This window comes from Plodia interpunctella, chromosome 3 (assembly GCF_027563975.2).
Source record: "Plodia interpunctella isolate USDA-ARS_2022_Savannah chromosome 3, ilPloInte3.2, whole genome shotgun sequence".
NCBI classification, from domain to species: Eukaryota; Metazoa; Arthropoda; class Insecta; order Lepidoptera; family Pyralidae; genus Plodia; species Plodia interpunctella.
Window position 1 is genome coordinate 5,966,735 of NC_071296.1, and position 24,276 is coordinate 5,991,010.

Sequence of the window (24,276 nt, forward strand, 5' to 3'; positions counted from 1 at the left end):
GCTGAACCAACAAGTCTAATATAATCAGGGCATAATACAGCATCTGGCCAGAGAAATCCTGAATTATTGCAAAATAATACAACGCTCTTAAAATTGGACTGACCTTGGACAAATTTAACGCAACCAAACCCACAAGCGCATGGGAACACACGGAAGATATCTATTTGTCACATAAGTTTCAATAGAATGTGACGACTGTGGTGACGACACAATAAAAACATCAACCGAACTGAATGAACTTGTTAACTTACGTGATAACGAAGAAGTAACGAATGGGAATTAACAATTCATAGACAGTACATAAGCAACTAATAAAAGTCTTGAGCGCTTGAGGTGTGGTCTTGAGAGTTATCGAGTGACTAGTTCCATTTTCGCCTGGCTGCAATGACTCCGGATTTATTTTCTATCAAGAAAAAATATTTCTTAGTAAGGTAAGAATGGCATATTTTAACAACACAAAAAATGATGATATATAACTGCTTCCGTCCGTGATCTAGATGTTGAGACCGTTTAAATAAGATTACGATGGGACTGAAACTCATGAACCCGGGTTAGAAACTTTCAGGAGCATGCATTCAATTTGCTATGTGGATTTTTGCATACATTGTCTAGAAAAAGAAGGATTCAGAATCAATTGTTACTCAGTTTGATCAACAGTTTTATAATTTACTCGAACATTATTTATTGACGGGCACAATATGAAATTATATGATGGCATAAAAAAAAACAGGCTAATTATGTCATAAGCGAATAATGACTACATTGAGTCCTGTGGATATAACTATATAGAAAAAGTGACGTTCGTATTAAGTAAATATTATGTAGTCCAATAACTCAATTTGATTACTACATATTCAAAAAAATAAAAATCAATTATAACGATTTTAGGAACGTGCCATAACTTAATACAACTACGTCTCCAAACTTGATAGATCGTAGGTAGGTGAGCAGATGCTCACCTACCTACGACCCTTAATTTACAATTAGGTTTTTTTTAAAGATAATTATCAAAGTGATATAATTATTCGCGATAAATAGGTAACCCTGAAAATGAGCAGGCGCAACTCTACATAGCTCTGCAGTCATTGCGCATGCGTGACTCCCCCCCACTTCGGACTCGCCTACTCCCCACTACTGGAATCGCACTTTGTTTACCAAATGCTCAAACTGACGAACTAGTCGTTCGGTCAACTATACAGGCGTAACTCGTTCGTCTCAGTTTATTATTCACAGTCGCGCGTCGCTAGCGACGCACGCGACATATTTCACCGCGTCATGACCCTGTGACGTGATAGCATGAGTAAAGCCGAAGTCTCGGCGGAAGCCGCCGCGCCCAGCGTGGCAATCCACGTGGACCACTTTGATGACCAGGATGAAGAAAACTCAAAGCTTCTCGGACTACACGCTCCAACGCCGATTGTTACGCCCTCTGGGCAAATGCGAAAAGTGAAGAGCTTTACAGATACACACCGAATTCACGATATAAGAGATACATCTGGAGCAGCCTCAGCAAGGTGTCTCCGACCATACGACCGCCATGAAGTAAATGCCTTCCCTGAGCCTTCGGAAAGTGGTACGACTCACTATGGAGCTCCATCTGTACGTTCCTTGGCTTCGATTGGAATGGGATGCACGGATGGCCGTAAAATGGTTATAAAGCGTGTGCCAACTTCACCTACGGAATTGTTCCATCTAGTACGACCTCCTACGTGAGTATCTGGATGTGCTAACATCCTTTGTCATTATTCAATTGACTTAAGTATCAAACTGTTCCTCCATATCCTGCCTCCATTGTGAAAAAATATTTGCAAAATAAAATTAAACAAGCAAAAAAAATTATCGGAATAAAGAAGTACCTAAATAAATAAATGCCTACAATGAGGTTTAAAAATGCATGCATAATACAAAATGACTACAAATCACAGGGTACCTACTTACTACCTTTGTAAAACACCAAGTGGGACAAGCTTACTTTCCAGAGATAATTTCTAAACTCCACTGTGAATAGTAAACAGACAGACGTTTACATACAAATTTACTACCGGTAGTAAATATGTATGTGTCTGTCTGTTATTTCCAATAACCAGTAATCACAAACCCGGGTTTGTGATATTGACATGATATTATCAATGTGACTTGATTAATAGACCGACCAGATTATAGGAGCAGGATTGCATAAGTTCACCTAGGTTATCACGTTATAACCACCGGCACCGCCTCTAGTATACACATTTCTGATCTTTTGCATCAACAAAACATTATTATACTATTGTGTTTCAAATGCATAGTATATTTCAGAACCTACTGTTTGATTTATACAGTAACTATTATATTGTTTACAACTAGTCAAATAAATTAAATGATCACATTATGTAATAATTACATATATTGGGTACCTAGGTAGTTATCGCACCATATGACCATAACAACATTTTAGTACGTATTAACTATTACAAAATGGTTTATATATGACGCAATTAAATTGACGCAAAAAATTATAGTAAAAATAACCAACAATATTATTTGTTCGATTACGTCCTTACAAAAATACAAAAATAAGGGCACTATCACGCGATCAACTTAAAAACTACTAAACGGATTTTTGTACACTTTTCACCAGTAGAGGGTATGATTCCTGAGGAAAGTTTAGGTCGGGCCGCTAGTATATAATTTTGAAATATTTAATAATTATAAAATATCTTATAATGAAAAGACAGTTGACGTAGATTGACGTAGCACATAAATAATGCACTCTTTAAACTTCGTCACTTGTCTGTGGCAAACGCAATGGAGGAACCCAGTTTCGATGTATGATAGCGAAGGAAACAATCTATTACTTACTAGAACTTCCTAATGAATGATTACCAACTATAAAATCTTTTATGTTCCCATATCGATTGAAATCTGAAATAAATTATTGTTATTATTATTATATCACTTATACTTATTTCGAATATCCATACAAAGCAATTCAAATACTATAAAATTCTTAATTAGTTACATCTGCCTACCATGTGTCGCGGGAAAAGACCATCTTCCCTGTTTTTGAGCTGAACATGCATCTATAATATGAATCTATAATAATTATTTTTCCTATGGCCATGGAATTGGATACATAATTTGATACTTGAAGTATTCATATTGAAACATTAAACTCGAAATTTTGTACCAAAAAATTTTAGAAAACCTAGTGATGATGATCTACTGTCAGTAGATTTGATTGGTTAATATATGTTATTGAGCGGAAAAAACCTCAAGTAAAATAAATTAAGCGTATAGCGTAAGCGTATTTTTAAAATGTCGTTTAGTATTGTCTCTAAGGGGTAGTAGACCTGATAACTTATTTTATTTAACGAAACAAAGTCCTTTGACTGATAAATCAAAAAATGATTTACGATTTTTCCTATCACAGTGCGTTTCTCATTTTGCTTTTACGAATGGTGAAAACTAAATGTAATTATTGTTGAACTAATTTTTAGCTATCTGTATCTCATGGAAACATGATAGTTTTATCCAGATTCCAGGAATTCCTGTTTCAAGATTTAGTATGAACCCGAGATATAAAAGTATTTAAAGTATAAGGGCATTTTGGTACTATATACACATACATACTGTGTAGCGAGGTTTTGATTCAGTTACTTTTATTTCGTTCAACTTCACTACAGATAATTTAAAAATTCTGCAAGTTATATAGACGATATGCCGAGTTAAATAATTTTACATTATATTTACTTGTTTTAGTTTTAACTACTTTATCAATTGTCATTAGATAGATAGGTAAAGAAGATTACGTTGGAAAGCCCGTGACAGGCCGCGGATTTCGACGACAGCCTCCAAATCTTGTATTACTAAGGATTACAGGGACAATTGTTAACTCATGACCTTCAAGACAGGAGTGATATAGCTGCAACGTTATCTGTTCTCGCATATCTCGCATACGACATGAATACCACGATTGATCGTGCGGCCGGTCTTATCGCTGCCTACTTGATAATGATTTTAAAATACGTTTTTATACTTACGCATTGACATTAGGATTACTATATATTTTCTAAAATTTATTTATTCCGATAATAAGATGTAGTATCGAACAAGAAACTAAAGTGCATAAAATCCCAAAATGATAACAACAATTAAAATGCAACATCAATTAAAATGTATGAGTGAAATAATGAATCTTGTCATGAAATCTTCATCTCAAATGTAGAGCAATATTGATATTTTACTCAAACGATATGTGGATTTTCAATATTTGTACAAATAATAATGTCTCCTACTTAAAAAGATCGTTATAAAAACGAACCAGAAACAAACCCACACTCGTAGAATAGCTACTTATATTTACTGTTAGTAATTATCGTAGCAGGTTGATTTGATCTGAACAGTTCTCTCCGTATCGGTTACACAAATATCAATATATAATATTTAATAGCATGATATCTCTCACCCTCAATCTCGTTTGAAAGATGCTTTCGTATGTAAATGAATTAATGAGCAAAAGATTACCTTATTCTAGAATCTAGTCTAGCAGTCTCTATCTCTCTACCCACAGATCAACACGTAATTATTTAAATAGGTAAAAATACTTTGAATTCAAGTAAGAAGCATGAACATCATTACCATATGCTTTTAGTTTGGAAAACGAAACGCACGGTACATGCAAGGCAATGTTTAGAAACAGTGATTTCACGTGCAAGAATCTTAGTTTACGATTTAAAAAGATGAAAGGGAGAAATTCAAATTACTAAATGGTAGGCGTAATTTCAAACACCTAACAATCGTAACCTTGTAATAGAATAGATAGCTAATAGTCCGGCCCTCATAAAAGTAATAGTCCTTTAATCTTGCCTTGATGTACGCGCGAAGAAAAGCCTTTTAGCTACGTGACGCCATGCACAGGTAATCTACAAGCTATCATTGTAGGTCATCCATCTCTAATCCAAACAAAGTATAATATCAAGGTTATTAGTAGACGGAATATTTCATGGTTAAAAGCCTGTCATCGTAACAATCAGGAAGTGCGATTAAATTAGAAATAGGACAGTTAAGTATTTAGCATTTCTTTTCTTTTTTAACTTGCACTTAACGTTGACGAAGGAAACTTGCCTTGACGAAGTCTTCAATTCTGTATCATATTTTTATTTCTAAAGGACTTATCCTATTTGGTGTTATTTTATTGCAACGATAGCGTCTGCGTAAAATATAACAGCAATTTATATTTGTTAAAGTTGTATTATTTTCTTCACATAGTGACGTTATCTCTGCGTGTATCATATTTCATTGCTTATATCAACAAAGTGTCATTTAATTTGAAACCAACACATTATATATGATCAAATTATCTCAGACATTTAAATCTTTTGTTGATTTATGTAACACTAAACGTAGACGCTTTTATTTGTTACCCCAAACATATATTCGATTTCAAAATCTTTTTCCCGCGTAAGTAGCAGAGCAACAAATAACACTAAATAATAGACTCGACACGAATTGATTTAATTGCAACCAAACTAATGCAAAAAGACGTGTTGTAATAATGAAAATTATATTCTACACAAAAGAAAAGAAAAAACAGATGAAAGAAAAATCTTTCTAAAGAAACAGATGATTCTTTATATCAAAGTAGCCACGGGGTACAGATTTTAAATTATAATATATTTTTTCGATTTCATTACATTTCTTATATTTTTGCATCCATTACAAATGTAAATCGTTCCTATTAGAGTGACAGTTATGATAGCAAGAGCCAGCTATTTTTTAATAGACCAACACAGATATTTCATTATTTCCAGTTTATTAGTAATCCTAAATCCTAAATTGCAAATATGAATTGGAGCAGCAATTACGTAATCCTGTCAAATAAAACCAATAACCAGTAATCATCCAACAGTATCTTCACAATCAATTGTTTCATGATAGCAAAACTGTAGAATTGATTTCTTAACTTGCCCACATTTTCAAGAAAAATTACTTAACGAAAAACATTTTCTCATGACAGGCCGCCCGATGAAGATACAGGATCACACGAGACCTGTGAGGAAGAGGAAGAAGATGAAGAAGATCCACACCTGAAGCCTCGAAGACCATTCTGGGCCAATAAAATACAATTTGTTTTGGCCTGTGTTGGATATTCAGTGGGTTTGGGAAACGTGTGGCGTTTCCCATACCTTTGCTATAAAAGTGGCGGCGGTAAGTCTGATTTGGTTACCAATAAATACATCAATGAACTTTCTAATAAAAAACGAGATTTTCTCTCACATAAAATGATAGTATGTAAGTACATACAAGCAACTTCATGTGATATTTGGTTTTTCTATATTATACAGTATCTTTGATCATATCGTTACTCCTTAGCGTTACTCATATCGAAATAGTTTATTACTTTATTATGGATTTACGGGATTAGATAATTCGCTATATTTTTTCTATAATGTAAGCCTAAATTTAAGCGATTGAGTGGTGAAATTTTCTAAAAACTTATTAAGCGAATAAATACAGTAGTAAATACGTAGCTAATAATACTAGTAAGTAAATTTAACGACCCTCAGCAATGCGAAATGATGGAGAAACTCATATTACTACATTTATTAAATTTTAGTAAACTCCCACGGCACTCTCGAACCTTAGATAAACAGTGACACATTTATTTAACGAGCATTACCTTGTACAAGTAAGTAGTAACACTACACCTCATATTGGTGGCATGTCATGCTTCCGCCAAGCCTTCCGAGGTCTTCAATTCAAAATTGTGAATATTTCAAAAACAACCTAGCCGATTTTGATGACCCACGAACTTAAAAATTCTATTGACAGAACCTACATACCTTTTAAATTTCATCAAAATCGGACCACGGTTCGAAAGTTATCGACCTTACATACATACATACATAAATAGATACATACATACATACATACATACAAAAAATTTATTTTTGCCCCAAGTACATGTTAGATCTCGCTCGCTCTTGTGCAACGGTTTCAAATGCCGTTTTTGAAATATTCACAATTTTTAAGCGGAATTAATCCACTTAAATATAAACCTTTAGAAAATATCGGTGAAATCCACCACACACCGTGGCCCTCGACGTCACAGCCGAGAATGTTAAGCTAAACGCGGTTAGATAAGAAAGAGAGAGTAATTATTATTATTATTTTGTGTTATGGCTCCATCCAAAACGATAATTTTGCCAACGTCAAGGTTGAGATTGACATTTCATAAATCTGAAAAAAGTGAGACTTATCTATTTTTAGGTACCTATATCTCTCAATTCCCCTTGCTAGTAGAATATTGCTAGTGAGAAGTATTTTCGCATGGGCTAAACGAAAATGTCTACAAAGGATTGCCTATGTAAATTAAACTAATTAGGGTGACAAAAAGATCGTGATGGTCGTGACATTGCTTCTACACCTCTACGTGAAAACAAGTTCTGGGAATAATATTATTCGTTACATCTTCAAATCGTCATTTTAATTATTAAAATAAATTATTGCACTGGATCCACTGAGAATGTATATATCCATCATACTAATTTTATCAGTTTTTAATATAAAATACGTTAGTAACTGTGTAATGATGCTACGTCTTAAACAAATCTTCCAATTTATATAATCAACCTTGAATATTTAAAAACTCCGGACCTTTCACTGATATGTAAAAGATAAAGCGAGGAAATACACGTGCATAAAGGTTTTAGATTGAGACATAATAATAATAATAACATTAAATATAAAAATGAATAATACGAATAAAATACTTATTAAAAACATCCTATGACTCAGGTATTGCAATGCAATAATAGGATATCCCCTTGGGATCTTTAGGATAGAAAGTATAATATGTCGCCTTTGTACTATTGCTTACTTTGGTAATTTAAAAAATTAATTAAGACAGGATATTAATACAATAATTAGGACAAGATAGACGTTGCAGTCTCAGTGTAAAGGCGAGACGGTCGTGAAAATAAACGCTTAGCTCTTAACAATATGAGCACTAATTTAATAAGTATACCTAGCTATTAATATTTAGTAATATAGCTAATAATTGTATATCACTTTTGAAATAAAGACAATAAAGTGTAATTATGTTAGTTATAAAACAAAGCTTTATTCTCCGCAACTAACCGAAAAATAAGAATTTGAAGAATGTCTGTAAAATAACTACATCATGTATACTGGATTCTTATTCGACTTAACATTGGCCACATTTTAAATACACCAACCTCCAAATAGGTACCAGAGGAGAGGTTCGAAAAACCGCGGAAGATAATGATAATAAAGGCTAATAAATATCCGTGTAGAATTTTTAATACACATATTGGTGAGAAATCGTGACCAATCTCTATTTGTGTCCCGCGCGCTAATTTGATAGTATTGCCACTGAGGCTACAACACGAACCAACAACAACAACTTGGTGTGAATTACTGTTGATAGTCTCAGTAAACTGACACCGCGTATGTTTACATGTCTTGAGATATCATATGATTTATCACTTATTATAACAAGCATTTAAGGATATGAGGTATTTCACATTGTGATTAGGTAGAGGAAGAAAAAATAATAAAAGTGGATCCAAAAGAACGTAACTAACCAATTCGGTTAACTAACGGATCTAGTAAAGCTATATCGTATCTTATCAGAAGTCAGCATCCCAGTAGAACTATATAAAGCTGAAACTTAAATTCGGCTCAATTCCTAGCGTCCATAATCTTCTAAGTTTCATGAAAAGTGTGAGGCCATGGACAGGTGGACCGGTTTTCGAGCAACACTATCCAATTTTCAAAGAAGGGAAACGTAGCGACGTTGCAAGGAATCTTGTATATTATTCGATTAAATTCATGTACCGTGATTACGTGTGAGGTATTAGTCCATGTCTAAATATTTCAACCCTACCTTAATTAATATTCTTATAATCATCGTATTCTTCTGATGTCCATTTTTGAGCCACATTTAGTTTATTGTTACTAATCCATAGAGCATGCATGCTAATCTTACAATAATAGTCAAATAGTTTCGTCGTATAGTATAATTATAACTAGCTTTTGCCCGTTCATAGTTATTTCATAGTAAAATCTTAATTATTCTTTTATCGCGTATACTATAAGACTGGTAAACATATATGAATCAAATTCGTATTTTTTTCTCATCTTTAGTTCTATTTCCTTCATGTCTCGTCACAACCAACCTGTGTAAGCAAAAAATAGTAAAATGTTGTCAACAATGCCACTTAATCTCGCTTCAAAAATTAGGAAGTTTCAAATAAATTTGCAACCCCTAATTCATCCTCGGGGATGAAATTTACAAAATCTAATAAATGCATTATTATTTTTTACCAACTACAAATTTCAATCAAAATAAAAATGGCGACGTTTCATACAAACTTGCAACCCCTATTTTACCCCTGTAGGGATGGAATTTTCAAAATCGAATTAATGCATTATTATTTTTACCAACTACAAATTTATATTCTACAAATTATAATTAATAGACGACCTCGGTGGCGCAGTGGTAAAGTTCTTGCCACTGGACCGAGAGGTCCCGGGTTCGATCCCCGGTCGGGTCATAATGGAAAATGATCTTTTTCTGATTGGCCCGGGTCTTGGATGTTTATCTATATATGTATTTGTTATAAAATATAGTATCGTTGAGTTAGTATCCCATAACACAAGTCTTGAACTTACTTTGGGGCTAGCTCAATCTGTGTGATTTGTCCTAATATATTTATTTATTTATATTAAACATTTCATGTGTCTCACTTCAAAAATGACGAAGTTTCATACAAACCGGAAATCCCTATTTCATCCCCTTAGAGAGGGAATTTCGAAATAACCTGTCTTAGAGGACGTCTCCTTAGTCACTTCATGTCAAATTTCATCTTTATGGCCTCAGTAGTTTTTGAGATTTCGTGATGAGTGAGTTTTCGCTTTTATATATATGGAAGATAAATGGCTGAGTTACAGAATTACTCGTACCCATTGGATTAATCAAAAAATTAAATATTTTACTCTATGATCAGAGTTGACAGAGTAACCAGATAACCTCAGTACTTCGACGAATAAATTCTAAGAAGTACATTTACTGTCTATTGTAACTTCATTTCGTATGCACAAACGGAGAGGAAATCCTCATATTATTTTTCGCAAACATTATATAGGTATGAATATCATATGCTTACATACGAATTATGATGCAAGTGTGCAGTGGCGGCATAAAGTGGCCGATTCATTATCCTGTGCGCGTCTTCCTTCCATGTCCCTCCGACTCCCTCATTGGGCTCTTCCTGTAACTGCTCCACTCCAGATCTGTATGAAAAATAATGAACAATAGTACAAAGTGTTTGTTACTCTTTTACTATATAACAAGTTAAAACTATGGTACATATATGGCTTGAGCAAATAAAATATACAATCAAACTTAGTATATTTTACTAATTTAAAAACATGTAAAAAAATCGTTGCAAATAGCATAATACAAAGTTGTGCAAGGAGATTAAAACATGGATAGGAACCACCTCTTCCTTTTTAACAAGCTTTTATCTAACTCACAATGTATTTTGAGACCAACTATATTAGTTCAGGTGGAATTTTGCAAATCAACATTCACGTTCAACACTGCATACACGTTTTGCTTGGCTAACAATGCATTATTATGAACGATGGAACTCCTCAACGATTTACAGCATGGGCATGAGTTATTATAACGTATTGAATGCCATGAGATCTCTTTGACGACAATAAAAGTAACGACGACATTCTTGTAAAAAAAACTTTTTGATATTGAAACGAAACGAAACGAAACGAGGCCTAATCAGGCTTTTTCATTAATGAACGGGTTAGATTTATAGTAAAAATGTGTGTGTGTGTTTTAAACAATCCTTGCAATCCGAACCCAAGTAAAATGGGACCAGGTATGGAAAATGGGAAGAAACGTCAGTGCAACCCGTCAACCATTAACATTTCTCCCAACAAAAATAACATACAAAATGACTCATATATTTATCTATTTATTTCTCATATATTTATTTATCAAAAACCTGACTAATCTAGTTATAGGTAATTTGATAAGTTAAGTTTATATATTTAAACAGAAAAAGATAAATGATAAAATAAGTTTTCTGACTTATTACACAGATAGAGGACAACGAATGTATGAACAAAACGCAGATAGGACGTAGTGCTAATCTGAAATGAGTGAAGATGACCGTGGCACGGCGTGACTAAATTATCGTTTAAGAGCCAATTATCAGGTTAATTGTGCCAGTTCCTGTAGGTCGCATAGTCCTATTTATTCATCTAGGAAGCCATCGAGAAATATCCAGGCCCCTTCGCATGTGTGTAGCGGCATGTTACTGTAGGCGGCCTACAATTTATATTTAACAAGTCGTTCGCCGCGAACGTAGACCTCGCGAATACAATAAATTTTGATGAGGTTTTACAAAATTGTGAATATTTCGAAAACGACTTAACCGATTTTGATGCCCCACGAACTTAAACATTCTATTGACAGATCCTACATACCTTTTAAATTTTATCACCGGCAGTAAATAAATTTAATGAATGCAAAAGTGCGCAATTAGATTTTTTTAACCATACTCTACCATTACTTCTTTTCTAACTTATGGACCAATTTAGTATGTAAATAATCTTCTTCCATTTTATACTTATATTGTCAACATAAATGTACAATATGTATTTTATTTATCTTGGTCCGATGTTGAACTGTTTCTCTCATTAGCTATATAGTCGTCATAATAATTAAATGATAATGTTTTTGTTTCAGGTGCATTTCTCATTCCTTACTTCATAATACTCCTGGTATGCGGTGTACCTATGCTATTTATGGAGTTAGCTGTAGGACAGTACACGGCACATGGACCCATCGGCGCCCTCTCTCAAATTTGTCCGCTCTTTAAAGGTAACGTAATATTTTTAATAAGTGATCTTATAGAATATAAATTATTATATTAATCTATATCTATATATTATGATTCAATAGATAATGGCTTAATTTATAAATGTCATAAAATACAGACAGTTATAGTGAACGCGCAATCGTTACGTTGTGACGCTGAAGTAAAACATAAAATGAAACTTTATTAATACAAGCTTGCTATAATCCGCTAGAAATACAGTGGTTGTAAATTTTTTAAAACACCTCTTATGAATAAAAAAAGTATGACTTTAACGTACAAATATTCGTGAAAAATATATATATTAAATAGTTAATAACCATGTAATATCAAGGTACTCAAATAAAAAACTAATTAAATGGATAAAAAATAAAACATATCTTACTTTTTAATTTTAAAATGAGTCTTACACGCATGTGAACGCCTAATTAGAAATATTCGAAAATATATACATATTTTCGAATATTTCGAATATACATAGCGGTCCGGTAATTTAAATGTTTATCCGTAATGTAATATTGAAAATGCACTTGTGTAATGGGATTTACATATGTAATGGGCTTTTCTAATAAATGTTGTCCTATTTATTGTTTAATTTCAAAATAAAATCGATTGCGGTGAAGAATCTTATCAAGTAAGTATCACGGACCGTTTTGTGTTTGAGTGTTTCTAATTATACGTCCACCACTGTATGACGTCAGTAAAATAATACACTTTGAAGAATATTTAGCTATGTTAATTTTATGACGTCCTCTGTTGAAGGTGCCGGCCTAGCAAGTGTGGTGATCTCGTTTCTCATGTCTACATATTACGCTGTGATAATTGCATGGGCAATCTACTACTTCTTCACATCGTTTAAGTCTGAAGTACCATGGGCTAGTTGCTCTAACCGCTGGAACACTCCCCAATGCTGGGTGCCGCATCACAACATCAGCAAACCTAACGGATCTCAAACACCCACCGAACAATTCTTCGAGTAAGGTTTGATTTTTTGTTGTACCTATAAATAAAAACTCAAATCCATTGATAAATAGATACAGATAGCATCATATCATACAAATCAGTCTCTAAACGTGACTCTGACGTCGATATATAACATAATGATTAAATTATATGACTATATGTACGTATAGCACTATAGGACTTTCACAAATACTGAAATTTTAATTACTATATTGACTTAAATTTCTTATAAATATTTGGTGCAAAATAAAAATAAATATTATAAATATTGTTCCCAGGAAAAAGGTCTTGAGCATGAGCGATGGCATTGAGTGGCCCGGTGGCATGCGGTGGGAACTGGCAGCCTGTTTAGTCTGTGCTTGGCTCCTAGTTTACTTTGCCCTATGGAAAAGCATCAAATCTTCAGCCAAAGTCAGATACATCACCACGACATTACCCTTTCTCTTGATCATAGTTTTTCTTGGCCGATCTCTAACACTGGACGGTGCTGATAAGGGATTAAGATTTTTTTTCAAGCCGGAATGGGAACTATTAAAACAATCGAGACCTTGGGTGAATGCGGCTTCACAAATCTTCAATTCAATTGGCATTGCATTTGGTTCAATGATAATGTTCGCTTCATACAACCGATTCGACAACAACTTCCTTCACGACACACTGGCGGTTTCTCTTATCAACGCGGTCACCAGTCTCATAGTAGGGATATTTACCTTCGCTACTATTGGAAACATAGCTTTTGAACAGAATACTAGCGTGAAGGACGTTATTGCAGATAGTGAGTATAATGACAATCAGTTATTGTTGTTAGATATTCTAATGATTGACATAAATCTTTTTGCTGTTAAATATTACTAAATGCCTTCTTTATGGACTTCGAACAAAGATTTGATTTAGCAATTTGTTATGACTAACTAGTGCATTAAGTTATACTACTAATTATAACGTAAGAACACAATCAACAAGTGCAATCTGATAAACTGCCCACAATAGTATAACTGCGTGGATTAAAAATATCAAATTTTAAAAATTTATATTAATTTCAGGCCCAGGTCTGTTATTTGTCGTGTATCCACAAGCTATAGCCAAGATGCCAGCATCGCAATTATGGGCTGTGTTGTTCTTCTTCATGTTTCTTTGTCTGGGATTGAACAGCCAGGTAATTAACTTGTAACTGATGAATATTCATGTCATGTTCGTTAACTTTCATCTGCAGTCGTGAATCTCAATTTTCTGTCATTCATGTCGTCTGTCACAAAATTATATATAAAAGTGAAGAATCTATATGTAGAAAGACATTTTGGGGCCACTCATTTGGTATTTAGGTTAGTAGTAATAATATATTTTATATCTAATAATCAATTGTATCTTTTCATATCCGTTTGACTGTCTAGAAGGAAAAGTTATAAATGTTAAATTACTTGGATCTACGATTTCATAGAGTCAAGTATTAGAATATAATTAATTGAATAATGGAGATTAAACTAATAATATAATATCAATAGCTCTATGTTGAATAACCAGACAAATCGAATACGACAAACCATCATAATAATGAACGTAGGTAATAAATTACCTAAGTGGCCATAGTATGAATCATCGCATTGGTTTAACAATTTCACGGACACATTTAAAAACTTGAAACTTCTTTTGTGTCTGGTTGAGAACTCGTGATGTTGACCGGTCTGGTATAATAATGAACTTGCTATTGAAAATATTTTGATACGTATAGTTCGATTAAAGGTTACGGGCAGGCTTTTCTCCTAAGTTTAACAAATTACACTCTGAGGTTTACTTTGTGAAGGAATTGTAGTAGTCTATTATATTATCAATACATATAATAAAGAGTAGAAAAAAAATCTGTACTTTGAATATATTTCAATGTCCACGAAAACAAAATTAGGCGATAGAGTCAAAGCAATAGAGCAAGAATTTGAAAAAAAACTGTTTGTTTGTCGGTATGTCAGTTTGTACACGCTAATCTCCGGAACTACTAGACGGATTTGAATGAAACTTTTTATCTATTAAGCCTGCAGTGTGGTTGTCGTAGCGTCACAATGGCGCATTGTGATTGGTACGCTGCGTCTCACTTCATCTTCAATCGATTTGATGGTGAGAAGTGAAATGCAAACCCACACTAACCCCTCTGTATAAGTATTGTTACGCTTTGTCTGTACAGTTAAATTTATTTCCATTGTGTTTATAACTAGTCGTTCGCCGCGAACGTAGACTTCGCGAATACAAAATTTTTAGCAATTTATTTTTACATTTTAAGATATAATGTCAAATATCTCAAAACACCTTTTTCAAACTTACAGTCTTTTGACTTCACACGACAATATATAGCTAGTACCTACCTATATAAAATAATTTGGCGTGCGTATTTTTTAATTCCATGATATTTCAGAATCTATTCATCCAATTTATGCTGTAAAGTGCTGTAAAGGATAAAATTTATCTTCATGAAATTATCTAGATGATGAAATAACTTTTAATCATAAGGATTAATATGCTTGTGTAGTAATAATTGTCCAAATGCACCTTTTATTTTACAATATCTTTTTACATATAAAATGCCTTATAGTTACTTAATTATAAAAGATAGATGTATAGTTTCGCGAACTTTTTTATGGATCTACTAAAAACCTATATTTTTGTAGTACATTATATGCATGTATAATCAAGAGTAGGGCCAGCGCACGCATGTTAAGATTTTTGGTAGCTTTTTCGGATTAATACATGTGTTCATTGATATTGCTGAAAATTAATTTATTTCAAAACAAAATATTGTCTATAGCAATCTCGGATAGTTTAGTTTTCTAATGGTGAAAGAATTTTTGAAATCGGTTTGGTATCTTCGGAGATTCGGGATTCAAGTACAATGTGAGACATATATTCAAATATTTAAAACATCGAAGAACTGTTCAGTATAAAGTTTTTCTTTTATTCATAATTTATCACAATAAACAATAACTTGGTGGCCGAAGAAAAGAACTCCAATAACTTCCGTGACCTTGATGGTCACGGACTGCTACACTGGAGGTCCCGGGTTCGATCCCCGGTCAAGTTACCATGGAAAATTATCTTTTTCAGATTGACCTGAATCTTGGATGTTTATCTATATATACCCATAACACAAGTTTCGAACTTACTTTGAGGCTAACTCAATCTGTGTGATTTGTTTCTATATATTTATTTAATATAGTTATATAAAGAAATGTTTTAATCTCTCTAATAATTTTGACTCCTTACCAAAAATTTATCAGGCATGCGAACGAAGTCGCCGGCATCAGCTAGTTTTTAATAATAGTTTTTTTTACATATTACAGTTTGCTATAGTCGAAGTGGTCGTGACATCAATACAGGATGGCTTCCCTGATATGATTCGCAAGAAATTAGTATACCACGAATTACTAGTGCTGTGTGTGTGTGCTATTTCACTCTTCTTCGGCCTACCACATATCATACACAGCGGTATATATGTATTTCAACTGATGGATTACTACGCCGCCTCCCTCAGTATTACATATTTGGCTTTCTTCGAAGTCGTGGCCATAGCGTGGTTCTATGGAGTTGGAAAACTGTCACAAAATATAAAACAAATGACAGGTGAGTTGTAAATATAAGTCCAAATCATCAATCACTTTGTTTGAATTAACAGATAAACTGAAAGAATGAAGTCTATTATCCATTTAATAAATATTTGGTTAATTTATAATGAATACCTTAAAAAATACATAGATACAATAATAAGAAAATCAATAAAGATTTCTAGAATAGAATCTAAAAGGTATTTACAAGTCATATTATGCGTGGTCTTATAATAACCTCTCCTTTAGAAGCCAGAAATAAGTACGCCTTTCCACTAAATGTTCACACGACATCGGTAATAGGTCACTAAAAATATCTGCTAATTTCGCAACACGTTTTTCTTCCTACGCTATTCTGTTTCACTTGTATATTAAACTTTTATACATTATGCTCTTATGTTCAGACAGCATGTACTCGTATGTAGCTACACCTACCTATCTTAGTAGGTCATAATAAACAACAGTATGTCTGAACCTCAAGTCTCTTGCTCAAGTCCAGTAACTTGAGCTTTTCTATATACCTGTGTATATACTCGTATCTGTCAATAATAAAACAACAAAGTTATGTAGAGTGAAGAGACCGTGCCGCTCTACTTATATATGGGTCACGTCACGCCTACACGCCATTTACCTTATGATTTATCCCATATCAACAACAACAAGGTTGTTACGTTTCGTGGTTGCGCATTGTCCATGTGCAAGGAGTATGATGTAAACGAGGTTATTTCACTCAATGAACTTCCGTATTATTATATGCCTAACATAATGTCAATTGGTTACTACTAACCTAAAACAATATACCTTTTATAATAGAACATGCAAAGTATCACTCTGAAGTTTGAACTCCACAATTATTTTTAAAGTGTATATTTTGATGTCTACTATTTGTGTTATGTCTTTGACATCAAAATCGTTAAAAACTTTTACTCGCAATAATGATAATATAAATGTTTTCAGGGCGTTATCCATCATTTTACTTCCGTTTCTGCTGGCTTCTGGCTACACCCGCACTGCTGTTGGCTCTGTGGGTGGCCAGCTTGGTAGATTACACGCCACCCAGCTATCGTCAGTACCAATACCCTGTCTGGGCGCAGGTCCTTGGATGGACCATTGCCTCACTGTCACTCTTGTGCATACCAGTGTATGCTGTAGTCATGGTGATTAGATCGCCAGGTGACAGTTTGAGAGAGGTGAGTGTTTGTCCGTGTGAAGGGATTTTCTCATGTTTTATTCATAGTAAATATAGTCCACATGAGCATAGTGATGGATAAATGGTACTTTTAGGTTTAATGATATTTTAGATACACATCTGTTTTATAACGCTAAAGAAATAATTCTATCAGACATCAGATTAGGTAATATAAGTAGTATAGACGCTATTATAACTTGGCATATTCGATGCGTACAACCTTTAATCGATTATAAATAATCTTAATATATTTATTTTGATTATATAAAGCTTAACTACCTGTGTATATTCCATAATTGCATGATTGATAAGATATAATATATAAAACAATATTGTTTTTTTTGCAGAAATTACGCAATTCCATCCGTCCGACGTCAATATGCGACTGCGGCGTGAACGGATGTGATATATGTGGCTCTGAGTCGGATCCAGCAGACGACAAAACTAATATTAACTAGTCCATTTTCAATTTAGCATTAAAGATTTCAAATCACATGACGAACGAACAATGTGGTAACGCGTTCTTCCACATTAGTCGTCATAATTTATAGTTGCCGACCGCATTCGACCTACAACAATAGTAGTCATAAACACCGGTGACACAGTTTGCGCCACTCGTCACCGAACCACTCTAGATAACGAACATTAACTAAGTGTACAAAACCTACATAATTAGAAATGTTAAAAAGACGATAATCCACATACTTATCTATAACATAGTAAATTTCTTGATATCTATTTACTGGTATCTAACTATCGATTATATCTACAAAATTAAAGATTTTAAACCAAAATAACGAATGTTACATTTTATTATTTTTTTATTATACATATATATGTAATAAATACATATCAAATATTATATTTAAACACTTGTGATCAAAAGACATTCCAGTTTTAGATAAATGAAATAGATTTAAGTAGGAACCTTAAAAAGGTGATAAGAGAATGAATAAGAGCTATTTATTAAGTACATAAAAGTGTAATATTATGGACCAAGTTAAGCAATATTTATGGTTGTGCTATGGAAAAGCTTTTGTTTAAATGTTGTCAGAACAATAAAGGTGATTACAATATTAGAATAATATTCTATTGAATGGTATTCTACATTTAAATAAAAGTACAATAACAAACTAAATACAAAGGAAATGTTACCAGTGTAAATATTGAAAGTGTACATAAATCACAAAGTTATTTTGAGAAGTTTAAAATAAAATTCATGAAGAAATGTATATTAGTTTTATTTACTTACAATACTTAACAAACTACATATTTAACTACTTTTTCTGCTTCTTGGGACTTACTTCAATTATTTCTTCATCATTATCATTGTCACCTTCATCCTCTTCCATGATGTCACCTGCAGACAACCATATTGTTCAAAACAAAAAGTACATTGTATAATAATATATAATAGACCCGTTATAGCCGATATAACGAAATTACCAAATATTAGTACAAGTACTAATAATTTAGTTTTAAACTAGATAATAAGACAGCGGTGAAGCCCTCCTATTTAAATCTTATACATCAAAATATCCAGGGCTTCACCAGCAAATTCAATGAAGTTTGTTTATATTTAGAAAATAATAGTATTGATATTTTCTGTGTAACTGAACACTTTTTTAGAAATGAAATTAAATTAAATTTTCCCGATAAGTATATATTAGCAAGTGCATTTGTAAGACAAAATGCCGAACACGGAGGATCATTAATACTATTAAATAAGAGTTATAAGTATAAAGAAAGGAAAGACATAGTAAGTCTATCAGTTGAATGTACTATAGAACTTTCTTGTGTGGAGTTGGATAAATATATTATTATTTCTGCTTATAGACCTCCATCAGCTTGTTGCGAAACTCTTTTAGACGTTTTGGAGGAAGCACTCAGGCGAGTTACATCTAACAATAAGCATATAATTTTATGCGGTGATTTTAATATAGACATTTTAGTTTCATGTTCGGAAACCAATGGATTTAAAAATCTACTAGACTCATTTAACTTAAAGCACACATTCTTTGAACCCACTAGAATAACCTCGACCTCAGCCAGATGTATAGATAACGTTTTCTGCGATTGCGCTGTTTATAATCAAAAACTGTTCGCCTGTCTGGGGTCTGACCACCTGGGTCAACAGGTATCACTTATACGTGACGGAGAGTCTGACCTAAGCACCGCTCCTGTAACTTGTAGGCCTCTAACTAAGCAACGTAAAATGCGTTTTCGCGAATCCGTTTATAACAAATTGCCAGATGTAGACCTCACAAAAAACCCGAATGACCAATACAATGAGGTGTTCAATATAGTAGAAAAAGAATTCAAAAAATCTTTTCCTATCAAAACTTTCATCAAGAAAGATAAACTTAACTTTTGTGATTGGGCCTCAAACGGTATCTATATTAGTAGAAACAGACTTTATGAACTTTATGGCCAAAAACAGTACAATCTTAATGCGGAATTCATAACATATGTTAAACGCTATTCTAAAACTTTTAAAAAAGTATGTTCTGTCGCGAAATCTTTGTATTTAACTAATAAAATAAAAAATTCGAGTGATAAGATAAAGACCGCCTGGTCCATCATAAATAAGGAGACTGGTAAAATTAACACGCGCGACGTAAATTTTGTATTAAAACTTGACGGTAAAACCATAAGTGCAGATGACGAAGTTTCCAACGAATTTAATAATTTCTTTTCCAACATTTCTAAGAATATCACAGGATCCCTTTTCTCTTGCTCCTATGCGGCAGATGATCTATTAAAAAGAAATGCTCCGGACCCTAAGTCCACTTTTACATTCAGACATATTACACCAGATGAAATTATATCTGCTTTTAAAGCCCTAAATGTTAAAAACACTGAGGACCTGTGGGGGTTTTCCGTCTCAGTATTGAGCAGCATTATTGACCTGATTGCTCCTCACCTAACCATAATATTCAATAAATGTATATCTGAAGGCGTGTTCCCAGACTTAATGAAAATAAGTAAAGTAATTCCTCTATTTAAACAAGGCGTTAAACATGATCCCACAAACTATAGACCTATTTCTATATTACCCACTCTAAGTAAAATATTTGAAAAAATTATTTTCAGTCAACTTGTGTCGTATTTTAATATAAATAAAATTTTACATAATCGTCAATACGGTTTCACCAAAGGTCGTTCAACTACTGATGCAGCAGCCACTTTAGTCGAAATAATTAATGAAGCTTGGGAATCCAAGCAAGATGTCGTAGGTATTTTCTGTGACTTATCGAAAGCTTTTGACTGTGTAGATCATAATATACTCAAAAATAAACTTCAACATTACGGTGTCACTGGCGCGGCTCTTAGTGTTCTTTCGTCTTACCTAGATAATAGAACACAGAGAGTAGAAATTAACAAAACAATTTCCGATAGTGCACCTGTTCACATAGGCGTACCTCAAGGCTCCATTATCGGTCCCTTTTTATTTTTGATTTATATTAACGACCTCCCATGCCTTGCCCAACATTTATGCGAAGTAGTTCTATTTGCAGACGATACATCCTTATTATTTAAAGTCGATAGAAAAAGTGAAAACTATAACTTTATAAGTAATAGCATGTCGGTAGTGCTTAACTGGTTTACAACCAACAACTTAGCTCTAAATACAGAGAAGACAAAATGTATTAAATTTTCTCTCTTAAATAACTCGCACAATGTTATACCTTTAACAGTAAATGGTAAAGCTCTGGAATGGGTACATAGTACTAAATTCCTGGGCATTACTGTGGACGACAAATTAAAGTGGGATAAACATATTGAAATCACGGCCAAAAAACTTAGTACGGCAGCTTTTGCAGTGAGAAGGATCAGACAGTGTACGAACATAGATACAGCTAGACTTGTGTATTTCAGCTACTTTCATAGCATTATGTCCTACGGACTATTAGTTTGGGGTAATGCAGCTGACATAGGAAAAATTTTTGTATTACAGAAAAGAGCTATCCGTTTTATTTATGGGTTAAAACCTCGAGATTCTCTTCAAGAACTCTTCAAATCAATTAACATCCTCACTGTGGTATGTCAGTATATCTTTGATGTGCTTATTTTTGTCAAATCAAATTTACATTTATATAAAAAATTAAACGAAGTAAATAGTGTAAACACTAGAAATAAGCACAAACTTTGTATGAATAGATTCAGGCTTAAAAAGGTTCGGCGGTCTTTCGTGGGTCAAAGTGTAAAATTATTCAATAAACTCCCTGCAGAGGCTATTAATCTGCCAATGAAAAATTTTAAAATTTATGTTAAGAAAAATTTAATGGATAAAGCGTATTACACAATTAACGCCTATTTGACTGATAAAAACGCTTGGATCCTCCCGACAACTTTGCCACTCCACACATGATCTCCTAATTTTTATTTTATTCACAATTTTGAATTTTGTTATAATAATTCGTATGGCATTTAAATTTTATTTGTAAAACATGTACGTGATTTGTGATCTTCAAGTGTCTGAATTATACTTCTATTTCGACGAATAAGAATTGTAATTATGAAGTCATGGGAATCGAGTGTGTCATGCTCACTCAAAGGGGACAAGGAAATGCCAGAGGGAACTGGTCATCTCGTTTCTCATATATTTTCATGTAAGTTAATTGTGTTTCACATCGATATATATATATATATATATATATATATATATATATATATATATATATATATATATATATATATATATATATATATATATATATATAATATATATATATATATTATAATCAGCACTCGGATCACAATCATAACCTGTTTTGATATACCTTTTGACTATGTACATTATGTACTTTTATATATTATTAGAAAGAAAAGAAAAAAAAAATTTTTTGTAAGAAACAATAATGGTAAGCCGATCTGGCATGATAGGGACCAACACTGTTCAAATGAGTTTCTTTCGGCATTTCTTCTCAGCAGTGGTCGTTCCGAAATGCCAGTAGTTTCTAGCTTGTGAGAAATAACTATAAATTTAAAGATTGACGAGAAAAAGTGCCTGTGAAGGTCTAATTTCTGAATAAATGATTTGAATTTTGAATTAATGTAAAACAAAAAACTACTGGAAAAAACAAAAGACTACAGATCTACTGTAAGAAATTTCTATAAAAATACTTTTGTACTTAGTTTCCTATTTGTTGTGTCAACACTGTTATGTTGTGTACATAAATAATCAAAAATTTTGTTAGTATTTATGATGGTTACTACTTAGATAAAATTTAATTTATGTGATTTTTTTAATAAACAAAATCACATATATATTGTATGGCATACCTATACTACATATTCAGTCACATTTATCAAAAAACAAACTCAACCATCATAAAAAACTGTAACAACTTTGATAAGACAAATCATAGGTAGTTTTTTGTGAATATATTACAACATGTGATGTCGCTACATGTTGTTTAGTATATGAAGCATTTGGGTGAGTAAAAAATATCTTATTTTATGTTTGTCACATCTTTAAAAGCATTATCATAATCATAGTAAGTTTTCATTAGTGTTTTTTATTAATATAAGGGCTTTTGTATAGTCATCAAATCCAAAAGTTTGTCAACTATTGGTGCAGCTCATCAATAATTACAAAAAAATTAAGCTGAACTTTTTCTTTATTTTAGCTATGCCACCGTCCGCCTCCTTCATAAATCTCAACCTTACTGATCCTGAACTGTAATCTTAACTGAATATGACATACTTGTATCGTCAGGATCTTCAATTAACTTTGTTATTGCAGCATTAACTTGTTGACGGAATTCATTTAACGCCTGGACCATGAACGCAGGATTAGTGTCATGAGTTTCTTTCGATATGGTATCAATTGTTCTTTTAGTATCTGAAATTATTAACTTTAACTCTTGAACCATTATGCTCGCGTGGTTACGTAATGTTAAGTGTATGTATTTTAATCAAAATAGAAATTGTATTTTAAATGATCGTATCTTTCGTAACTAATTTTAGGCACGTAAATTAAGAAAATGTAAACAATCAATATCATTTTATTTTGACATCGAGTTTATTTTTATCCAAATTTGATAGAGGACAGTGACAGTGACAACGAAAGCTATGTTTATGGTTCGATGAAGTGCCCAGCTCATGGAATAGGGAATAGTACGTAAAGCTCGGCGCAGATGGCACTACTAGTGTACTGGGGTTAACGAACATTGCCAATGGAGGCAAAAAGCGCCAATTGTCAATATTGTTTCAGATTTACGACCAAAAACACCTACGCAATCGTTGTGCGAGTTTAAAGGAAAAAGGAAGGATTTAGTGGATTATTGAATAGGCTTTCTGATCACAAAGTGTTAAATACAAGTAGAATTATGTGATAAATGATTCAAGTCCATTGTAAAACACAAATACATATATTATAATTATTGAACACTATTGATATCACATTGCACTATTTGTGGGATTGGGATATGTATATTATTTTCAACCACCACTTCTTTAACATAATCAATTTACCACTTCCACCCAAAAACTATTCAAATCAAAAATATAAATACAAAAAACCATCTATAGAGTCAACTTCGTATACGACGACATATATTTCATTTTTCAGCTTCACGTTTAGCGGCTCTTTACCGCCTTTGAGTACACTTTTAAGACTTTAGTT

At 32.9% G+C, this 24,276-nt stretch overlaps 1 protein-coding gene and 1 long non-coding RNA gene across 2 annotated transcripts; one reads left to right on the forward strand and one right to left on the reverse strand.

The window, feature by feature from the left end:
* Positions 1-1,154: 1,154 nt before the first annotated feature.
* LOC128683979 (sodium- and chloride-dependent GABA transporter ine-like) lies at positions 1,155-18,875 on the forward strand. Its single transcript, XM_053770114.1, has 9 exons — positions 1,155-1,709; positions 5,999-6,189; positions 11,777-11,911; positions 12,669-12,882; positions 13,148-13,644; positions 13,913-14,025; positions 16,196-16,475; positions 17,414-17,646; positions 17,993-18,875. The coding sequence occupies exons 1-9, from the start codon at positions 1,297-1,299 to the stop codon at positions 18,101-18,103; spliced, it is 2,187 nt and encodes a 728-aa protein (XP_053626089.1). The 5' UTR covers positions 1,155-1,296; the 3' UTR covers positions 18,104-18,875.
* On the reverse strand, positions 18,871-23,865 carry LOC135310044 (uncharacterized). Its single transcript, XR_010370318.1, has 2 exons — positions 23,356-23,865; positions 18,871-19,005 (listed from the first exon to the last, which is right to left on the reverse strand). It is a non-coding gene; the product is annotated as an uncharacterized LOC135310044 (long non-coding RNA).
* Positions 23,866-24,276: the final 411 nt, after the last annotated feature.